The sequence below is a fragment of the Dicentrarchus labrax genome, unplaced genomic scaffold (genome assembly GCF_905237075.1).
Source record: "Dicentrarchus labrax unplaced genomic scaffold, dlabrax2021, whole genome shotgun sequence".
NCBI classification, from domain to species: domain Eukaryota; kingdom Metazoa; phylum Chordata; class Actinopteri; family Moronidae; genus Dicentrarchus; species Dicentrarchus labrax.
The window spans coordinates 15,610,207-15,620,073 of record NW_026136723.1 but is presented as its reverse complement, the minus strand read 5'-3'; the positions used below and the strand labels follow the sequence as shown (position 1 = coordinate 15,620,073).

The 9,867-nt window shown below is 41.1% G+C and overlaps 1 protein-coding gene across 7 annotated transcripts; it reads right to left on the bottom strand.

Moving 5' to 3' along the window:
- Window positions 1–425: 425 nt before the first annotated feature.
- si:ch211-13c6.2 (uncharacterized protein LOC100000125 homolog) lies at window positions 426–9,837 on the bottom strand. Of its 7 annotated transcripts, none has more exons than XM_051391037.1 (13): window positions 9,443–9,837; window positions 9,071–9,139; window positions 7,003–7,027; window positions 4,420–4,506; window positions 4,188–4,327; window positions 3,951–4,070; window positions 3,793–3,838; window positions 2,087–3,047; window positions 1,813–1,933; window positions 1,629–1,694; window positions 1,406–1,507; window positions 1,040–1,304; window positions 426–874 (listed from the first exon to the last, which is right to left on the bottom strand). In XM_051391037.1, exons 1-13 carry the CDS (start codon window positions 9,494–9,496, stop codon window positions 618–620), a joined length of 2,313 nt encoding a protein of 770 aa, XP_051246997.1. In that variant the 5' UTR covers window positions 9,497–9,837; the 3' UTR covers window positions 426–617. The 7 variants fall into 7 exon arrangements, with proteins under 7 accessions (XP_051246997.1, XP_051246998.1, XP_051247002.1 ...); XM_051391038.1 differs by having other exon boundaries at window positions 2,087–3,044; XM_051391042.1 differs by lacking the exon at window positions 9,443–9,837 and adding an exon at window positions 6,646–6,846 and having other exon boundaries at window positions 9,071–9,136.
- Between the last annotated feature and the right edge of the window lie 30 nt (window positions 9,838–9,867).

Genomic DNA, 9,867 nt, shown 5'->3' with positions numbered 1-9,867 from the left:
CCCGAGCAACGGCGTCAAAATACTCTAAATTACAAAGATATGGACTTTGCGATGAGTGTCCACAATATTATTGATCTCAGTGAAACATAAGTAAACTGGTAAAAAAAATTATTTAACGTGAGCTAGTTTAACAATATTTACCCTTATGCCCAATTAAACGGTGTAACCGTGGAATAGTAAAATATATGAATAGGAAGAACTAACATGGCAGATTTAGTACCAATTTTCTTTTATTGGACCTTATTATTCACAACTGTCTGCAGTAAATAGTCTAAAAACATCAGTTAGGTTTAATTAAATTTAAATTAAATTAGAGTTTAATTGAATGTGTTGCAGTTTGAGCCTTAAATGTCAAAATCAATAATAATATTGCTATTCCTGCTGCTGGTGATAACAGTAATATGAGGATTGAAAGAAATGACAGCTGAAATAGACAAATGTTTTAATATTTACATAAACACTTTTTTTAAGAAGCAACTCTCCACAAATGTCTACAGAAAATGTTCTAAAGAACAAAGACTAAGGAAGAATGAAAATTAACATAAAATCATATTTATGAAGTATTCCATTAAAAGTATGGATATTTAGCTCACACAACATCTAAGGAAATCTGAAAATTATTTCCTTGCCACAAGTTCCAAGAGTGTGGAGGTGATTTTGTCCAGGTTGTTGGAGTACCGGGGCCCCCTGTCCATCCTGGGTCCTCGTTCCATTTGGAAGGGAGGTGCAGAAGAGTGAGAGTCCAGAAACTCCTCAGCAGCAGGCTGGTAGTCACGAGGGTGCACAGGTTCTTGAAACCTTTCAGGATAACGTGCTGGCTGATCTAGATGTGTAGCACGTGGTGTGAGAGACATCTCTGCACTCCCAAAAACTTCTGATTTAAAAAAAAAAAAAAAAGGGCAAAGGCATGAATTGAAATTGTTTAAATGAAGATTCATTTTGTCAAATCTGACTGAGGTGAGTGTGAACAAACCCAATGCCTGCTATGAAGCATATAGAAAATCATTCATTATATAAATAAATACATCATACAATTTACCTTCGTAACGGCTTCTGTTTGAGTTTGGGTGTCTGGGTTCGCCTCGTACAGGATGGTGGTATTCTTGGAGCTGTTCCTCAGGTATATGCTCATGTTGCTTCCAGCCTCTTCTTCTATTATCTTCTTGAAAGTAGAGGTCTTCTGATCGTCTAAGGTCTGAATCTTCTCTGGGGATTGTGTCATACTGAGGTCTTGGAGACGGCTCTGGGTCTGGCTTATAGTTGTTGTAGTCTTTGGAGATGACTGTTCTATTGTGGCTATTTTGCTGAACACAAACAAACAAAAACATATTTCTTTAGTTAATTTCTACTGCGGAGAGGCAGAGAATTAAACTACACGTTCCATTAGAAAAACAGATCCACATACCCCGGCGTTCCCTGATTTTTTGGCCTTGAATTCTTTTAGAAGTTCGCAAAGTTTGTTCTTCAGGAACTCAGCCTCTTCTGCATTCTCAATTTCAATGTTTTTCTAGTAGGGAAAAAAGTGACAAGCGTAAAAGACATAGTTAAAATCTCCACTTCAATGAATGGTTACATAACGAATATAGCACTGCTACGTGTTCCTAGAAATCATAAGATCAAGACCTTACCAGCATATCAAAGACACCCTCTGACTCAGAGCCTCCTCTTTGGTAGCTTTCAGTATGATGTGGACCCTAAAACAACAACAGGCTGGGCATCACTACAACAGTTAATACAGATAACAGATCATTTAAACAGACAGATTGTTTACTGATTAATCACAACAAATAGCCTAATTTTACAATGAACTACCTGCGATTCTGCATAGAGATCAGGATGTTGTATTCCATGTATTTCAGGTCTCAGTGGTGCACTGACTGGTCTAGGGCGGCCGCCAAACTTTGGATTTGGAGGTCTGTACTCATCACTGAACCTTGAAGCAGAAATCAAACACGTCCAACAATGTAAGAAGATGAAAACACAAAGCATTCAATAAAACAATATAAAACAAGACAAGACAAAGACAGTTTCATGGAGATAAGGGAGTTTGATTAACAGATAAACCACCTGATACATTATCACTCACATCTCTTTTGTGGTTTCCAGCTCCTCTGCAGTGGCATCAGAGAAGCGACTCTTTCTTTTTCTTTTACCGTGTCCCTCGTCATTAGCGGCCCCCTTCAGGAAGCGCCTGAATGGCTCTGGGATGTCAGAAATGACCCTGGTAACTTCCACTTGTCTCTGGGAGTTAGGGGGTCCTGTTCTGCCTGGCCCACGGATGGCAACTGTCTCCTCCTGATGTGGCTCTTTCATTTCGTGGCAATAATCTCTGATCGTATTATACAAATGGTCCCGCGACCTGTCACTCTCCAGGGGTGTGGGGAAGCTCTTCCTGTTGGCCTCTGGTTCACTCGATCCCTGCCTACCTGCTCTATTCATACCGTCATGTCTACCGGATTCCCTGTTCAGAGACGACCGATGGTTATCACCTTCAGGGTATACCGGCTGCGACGGCTGATGCTCAGCAGAATGAAGTCGCCTTCGTCTAACTTCCTCGGTGTAGAACTCCTTCAGCGGATCTCTTTCTGTCTGGGGTCTTCTGTAAGGGGCTTCTTCTGGGTAATAGTCTACATGCTGAGCCTGTCCACGGGGCATCTCTACCCTAGAGTCATACCTGGGGACACCTCCAGGCTCTAATACGGCTCTTCTTTGTGGATCTTCACCATATTCCTCTTCGTACTCCCTACGATAATCAGGGTCCATATACTCTCGTCTGTACATATCACTGTCCCTGTAATCTGCCCCCTGCAGCTGTTCTTCCATACGGTCATGGCTGAGAGCATCGCCCCGTTGGTACATCTGCCTGTCTCGGTCCAACGTGTATGGGTCTTCTGGATGGAATAAGGGTGCATTTGGGTGCCCTGGGGGATAGCGTCCTTGGTGAGAGTAGTCATTCTGATAGTCCATGAGTTGTGGTGGCACGTCTTGTTGGGTCGAACTCTGGGAGATATTTCGGTCCCTATTTTGGTTCTGCCTTGGGGGAACTACTGAACAAGAATAAACATACAGTTTAAGTAAATTTAACCGAGACATACTTTCATTTAATAATTCCTTTACAGCTGCAGTGACCCTCCACCTTGTGCTACGTGCAGTGACTCATAAACTGTTAAAAGTGCGGGTGAAATTAAGCCCTCAAGGATTCTTCTGATTTACAGCAGAGGTCATTTCATCATTTGTTTAGAAAAAAATTACATGTTATACTGCTCGTATAAGCAGTCTGAGGAGTAGATGACTGAAGTAGGTCACGTTAGATTAATTGAAGTATGAAATGCATGTCATAACTTTAAAACAACTCCCGAACACCAGTTTGTGCCACTGAATAAAATATTCATGTTTTCACAATTATTAGTAAGGATAGGCTGTTAAATTGGCCAGGCAGATAAATCGCTTAATGCAGATATATGTACTGGGATTGATGTGTATGTACATACCCAGTGTCAACGTATCTTTAAAAACAGAAAGGGATTCTTCTAAAAAATGAGGTAAAAAAATAACTATCGACTCACACATCATTATCCATATCCACCTCAGAAAATGCATGTTGAGACAATTACATCATGTACTGATATGATGAGGAATATTTCTAAACCTTTTTGCAATAACCATCAGTTTTTAATGAAACTCTGAACCTGACATTTCTATGCAACTATTCATGCTCTGACAGGCTAGTGAGAACACTTTCTTGGCTGTTTTTCTTCAGTGTTACAACAACACAGAAAAAATTGAATGTACCTCTTGTGATGTTTAATTTGCCCTCTTTCCCCTTTTTCGCCATTATCTGAAATAAATAAAAACAAACTGTAGGTTACTCTCCAAATGTTATGATTCTGAAAGTGCATATTATTTCATAATATTCAACATGTCTGGTTAATGAAATCTGTATATCCCACCACTGGAGTTCCTCGCCCATCCTGTCTCTCTATTATCTCTGCTCTGGCTCGTATGATCTTTCCTCCTTGGGTTATTATAGATTGTTTATCCCAGGTCACCAAGTCAGGCCGTTTCAGTTCCTACACAAACACAAAGGTACTGTATTCTCACTTCTGTTCCCCTTACTCAACTAAACAGCAAAGCAGACACTCAAAAAGTTCCACTGGAGTTTTCTGAAAATGTTTACAATGCTTTACCACATATTTCTGCCGGTGTTTACGTCCAATCACATGACGGACCATTTCGGCGAGGTTTGCAGTCTGATGACACAGCCTACATGTGTATCTGGGGCCTGCTAGTGGGTCATTACAAGGCACTTCGTCCAAATAGTTCAAACCTAAAAAATAAAAGCAGAAAGAAGTTAAATAGGTATCGAATTCACATATGAAATAACAAAACATTTTCAAAAATTGGTCTGACATTATTTACCAATGATCGGCTCATCAAGCTTCATGTAATCCAGATATTGTAAAATGTCCTCAAATACCGGTACGCTGTGCTGTCTGACAGCAATCCCTGAGAAATCAAAACACTTGTAGTTAGCAAAAGAAAACATTACAACAGAGAGTAAAAGTATTACATGTTCAGTGCATGGTCTAACTTAAAAAGGTCCAGTGTGTAACATTTAGGAGGCTATATGGGTAGAAATGTAGCGTGTGAGCTGCGATCTGCAACCACACTGCTCGATGCCATTAAAACCTACACATTGGACCTTTAAGTGTAGAAATGCATTTTGCGTGTTTGCAAAATTAGCTGTTTAAATCTGCACTTGATGTCACAACCATCTCATGCAGATGACGTAATAACCAAATACTTTCTTTAATGGAGCTGCTGACAGAAGGGTTAAATTCTCCAGTTTACATACTGATATCAAAAATCTGACTACTGCAAATGAGTAACCATACATGTTTTTATGTATAAATTTCCAATGCTTCAGCTTTGAACACTGCTGCCCTCAAATTCTGCTCTACTTACATCATCAGAGAAGTCATCTCTGTGAAGCAAACGTAGCGTGCTGTCTTCTGTATCTCGTGATTCTTTTGTTTTGTGTTGCTGTTTGAATGTCTTCAATAAAGAAACATTGACCAAGATGATTATATGGAATATAAACGCTCCTTTGCAGAAAAAGTACTGCCTGGTGAGGCATTATGGCCTTAGCCTCCTGTAACATCCATCTTGTGACAAAAGCAACTAAATGCAGATGTGACCTACATTACCAACAGGAGAGGAAAATGTATTTTTCGCAAAACATTTACGTTCATGTGAACTATAAGCGTGTCAAAGCTCTTTGCTCAGTTTAAACATACAGTATTTGAACTGTATTTGACTGTAGACCACATTCATCAACAGGTAAAACTGGAATATTCTTCCCCAGGCTGCACGTGACACATGCACAGGCATCATCTGGAAAACATTTTGTCGACATTTCTTTTAACGTGGACTTAACAGAAAGTTAAAAAAACACGTTGGTGACATTTGATGTGCGCGTCGGCTTCTCTGCGTTGAGCCGCAGCGATGTTGGTTAGTGTTGGTGCACTCACTGGTGTAAGTTTTTGGGCGGCCTTGTAGGCACCAGTGGGCCTCTGTCGCCCCGTTTTGTGTGAGTGTCACCAACGTGAATAATGAGTAAACGAGTAACATTTATGAATAACATAAAGTGCTAACTCAAAAGGACACCAGCAGAGGACACTCCTGTGCAATAACAGGTCTCAAGTCACAAGAGACACAAAGTCTCCCAGTGGTAAAGGTGGCTAACTTGTGTAAATGTAAAATTGTCCACAGTCTCTCCCCTTGCAGAATGTGAAACAGAACTCTTTATATATAATCAAGTGACTGCACCACTAAGAATAGGAGGAGCTTTCTCAAAGCCAGCCAGTTGTGTCCACAGACTCCAAACTGACAAATCAGGCTACACGCTGTGAAAGAAGCCCATCTCACAGCGAACCGAGCCCGGCTAACCTGCTATCCAAGTCTGTGATGCCAGTGCATCTGAGGCTGGATCCAGTCCAGCTGGTAGCTCTATCATCGCTCTCCAGGCTGGGAATTGGAATTTGGATCTTTCATCCATCTAAAATGAAGTGAAAATCTAAATTTCTATGCATTAGTCCATGCAGATTGTGGGATGACAGTAAAAGACCCTGAAATACCCGATTTTGTGCAGCCCATAGCAGGGATGAAGAAAAACACTGCCTGTCCATCAGTCACTGAGGGGTTTCACTCTTGTCCTATAGACACATAATTCAACTACTGAGAGCAATCATCTCTCACAAAGTGCAAAATGGAATACCTGTCCTCTGTCCTGTACTATTAACAAGACCAAAACACAACAGGCCATCCATGTTGACATTTGAATTGACAGTGACCTCCAATTAGCTGCACTCCGGCTAGCTTTGGCCAGTTTCAGTACCCAGAATGATGTGCCAGTTCTGGCACTTCATTTATGACAAAACCTCCATTAGTCTGACAATCAGATGTGCTGGATTTATACAGCTGTTTAGCTGCCATCTTGGCTCTTGGGACACACATCTCCCTCCAAATTCACTGTCAACATACATGAAATGACATGTAGGTGGACAACCAAGCATTACACTTGCGACTGTGGGACATCTCATTAGAAAACCACTAGCATTAACCTGCTGTATAAGCAGCCTTCACCTTTTCTGAAGGCTCTCCACAAGATTTTGGAAACTGGCTACAAGGATTTTCTCCAGTTCAGCCACAAAAGCATTAGAGAGGTTGGTGCTGATGTTGGTCAATAAGGTCTGGCTTGTGGTAGTCGTTCCCATTCATCTCAAAAGGTGTTCGATGTGGGCTCAGGGCAGGTACGATTCCACAAGGATTTGATCTAGATGCGATCTAGAATGAAACTGCTGTCCATTAAAACCGGGAAACAGATTAGAGTGACCTCTTTTACCTTTGTGTGTGGACTGATTTACCTGCCAGAACAGACAGCAAATATACTCAAGGCCAGAGCAGAACAAAATGACAAGGCTGAAGATGACGTCTACTTACCCGCAGCAACAAGGCCATCCTCCTTCTGGCAGGAACAAAAGGAGAGCAATAGAAATAAAGTCAATCAGTGCTGGGTAAACAGGACACTGGTTAGAGTTCACCACTGCTACAAACAGAGAAAGGATTATATCATGGAAACATTTTTAACACATAATGGTTAACCAAAACCAAAGCTCACTTAAGGTGCAGTAAAAGTTTTGTTCAGTTAGTGCATAAGGAACTAATGTAGGTGAGGAGACAGAGCTGTGTCCTCCTGCTTGTCAGTTTTTCAAAAGTATTTTTTTTAAACATAACTGTATATATTAAGCTGTCTTCCTGGGAGAAGGTTGTATTCACTTTTAAAGACAAGATTTAATGTGAAAATGGATATCCGTATGCAGAGAAGCAGAATCCAGTTTTCTTCAGCATTACCAAGATAACCAAAAGACAGTGACCAATGTCCGAGTTACTTTTCCTTGCATGCATAACTACAAGGGTTGTTTATTGGGCACTGAGCTCTGCCAAAACACAGCTGACCCCACACCAACCCAGTGTAGACACTGACAAAAGGATTAAAGCTGCTGCCAAGTTACTGTCGCTACACAGCGTGAACAAAGTATTAGCATCTGTAAGGCTTAGTTGTCCAAGCATTGTCCATGCTTGTGCATTATTTGTCTTCCAGGCCTGAGGCAGGCATCGAGTGTGAAGTCAGTTATCAAACCGTCCCATCAATGCATGAATCTTCAAGATCTCTTGCGATTGGCTCCCTCATAGAACGTAAAAAAAAAATTCATTTAAATGCACTTTACTTGGAAGCGCTGCAACTTTTGGTCAAATGAAAGCCAAAGCATAAGATGTCCAGAAATCTTACAAGGCCCTGAGCTGGCAAATTTCCAAAAAGGGTTCAAAAACCTCGGCAGACACAAAATTGCCAGAACATGTTTCAATTTACGTGCATGTGAGACAGTGGCTCTAGGGCAGCCTCAGTAGTTAACAAATCAAGTAAAAGGCCCTGAAGAAAAAGTAAGAAAATCACTTGACTAGATGAACCGGATTCACTGGAGATGGTTGTCAAGTTTAACCAATATTCTTGTAAATGTGTCCAGGATTTCTGGTTGTCATGTACAAAACCCATCAACAACCATACCAGTGGCGTGGTGTGAGAAACAACCACGGCTATGAGCTGTGTTGTTGAAGCCTTGAGCCCCAAAACTTGACTGATGAGGATGAAGAAAAATGGGCTATAGGTGATGGCCTGCAGAAAACAAATAGCTGCTTCAGAATTGAAACGCAAAGTCGAAAGGAGACAGGTTGTGATGGTGAGCAATTACACAGCATGTTTTTTTAAAAAAACATGAAACAAGCTGCTGTTGCAAGAAAGCGGTTTCCATCACAATCGTCCTCATTAGACATTGAGGCAAATGTCCATCAAGTCATGCAAGTCAGTCTGAGCCAAATGTTGTCTTTTCCTGTGCCATGAACTTACTTCAAGGTGCGCTCTTTAAAGACACGGTGCTCCAAAATCACCAGGAGCTTTACAATGGTCAAGGACAAACGTTGGTAAGCATTCATTTTCTTTGTCTGTTTGTTGCAGCTTAAAGAAGAGACTGAACAATTTAATCAGCCGTTGTAGCCAGGATCCAAAATTTAAAGGACACATGAAAAAACGCCAACGTGCACAGAACTTCAAGTTTGACATAGAAAAAAATGTAAAGTAACTTTCCTGTTGTCATCACTGATCTGGTTCTTGCTTGCAACATTAACTTTGGCATACCAAGATGGCTGGCAGGATTAAGTATGTAAGGTCACAGGATATACAAGCATGCAATACATCAGAAATAACACACTGGAGGGAATAGAAAGTCCACAGATGATGCTGATGGGTTCAAACAATAGTGAAATATCACTTTTGGATACTCCTTGTTTCCATCCTGCAAGAGTTAAATCTTGAACCAGTGGAAAACCTGTGACTGAATGAAAACACTACTCACTGTAAAGGGCTCACTGACCACTAACCATTAGTCTCTCACTGTGTGTTTGAGCTACAGTAAGTGTTAAGCAGCAGACCTTTCACAGCTGAAGCTCGTACCTTTATATGTCCCGGTGTAGTCAGGTGTATCTTGTATAAGGTTTCACCTCTTATGGATTTCTCACAGACCTTCATTAAAGAGAAAAACACAAGTCAGTGTGTATCGTAGCTGCGTACGATGGTAGGATGTTTCCAGCTGTGTTTAGTCCATCCTCACAGCCATGAGTTACATGGTTGTATGTTGTATATGTACGTATGAACGCAGTACTAGGCAACAACAACAACACAAACAAACGAAAACTGATTATAACCCACATCTGGAGGGTTTATTTCTGGTTTAAACGATATTCCTTTGTGTCACATTGTAGTAAAAGTCAAGCTGCATCTGTCTTGAACCTTGCATGTAACTCAAGCTGACGTTAGCTGGCTTACCGTGCATTCAATGAATTCAGCCTCTTCGTCGTACGGTGTTTCGAAGTTGTCCATCGTTGGCTAGTTTACAACTGGCGTTAACGTTAACGACAAGAAGAAACAGCTCGTACCGTCAGCAGGTATCTAACTCAGCTAAAGTTAAAGTTAGCTAGCGAACAGGACCAAGCTCACTTACCACTAGTGTCTTTGTACGCTGTTAGCTAGCAGCTCGCGCAAAGGGGCTAACAACAACCAGTTAGCGCATGTGTGATTTATTTATTTGTAATTTATTACATAATTATAATATATGGCATTCAGCTACTTATATTTAACCAGTCGATTAATGGTGGCTACTTCCTGTGTTTTTGTACAGTTCACCCTAGCACACACACACACACACACACACACACACGAGCGGGGTCGTCTGTGCCATAGACACCGTAAAA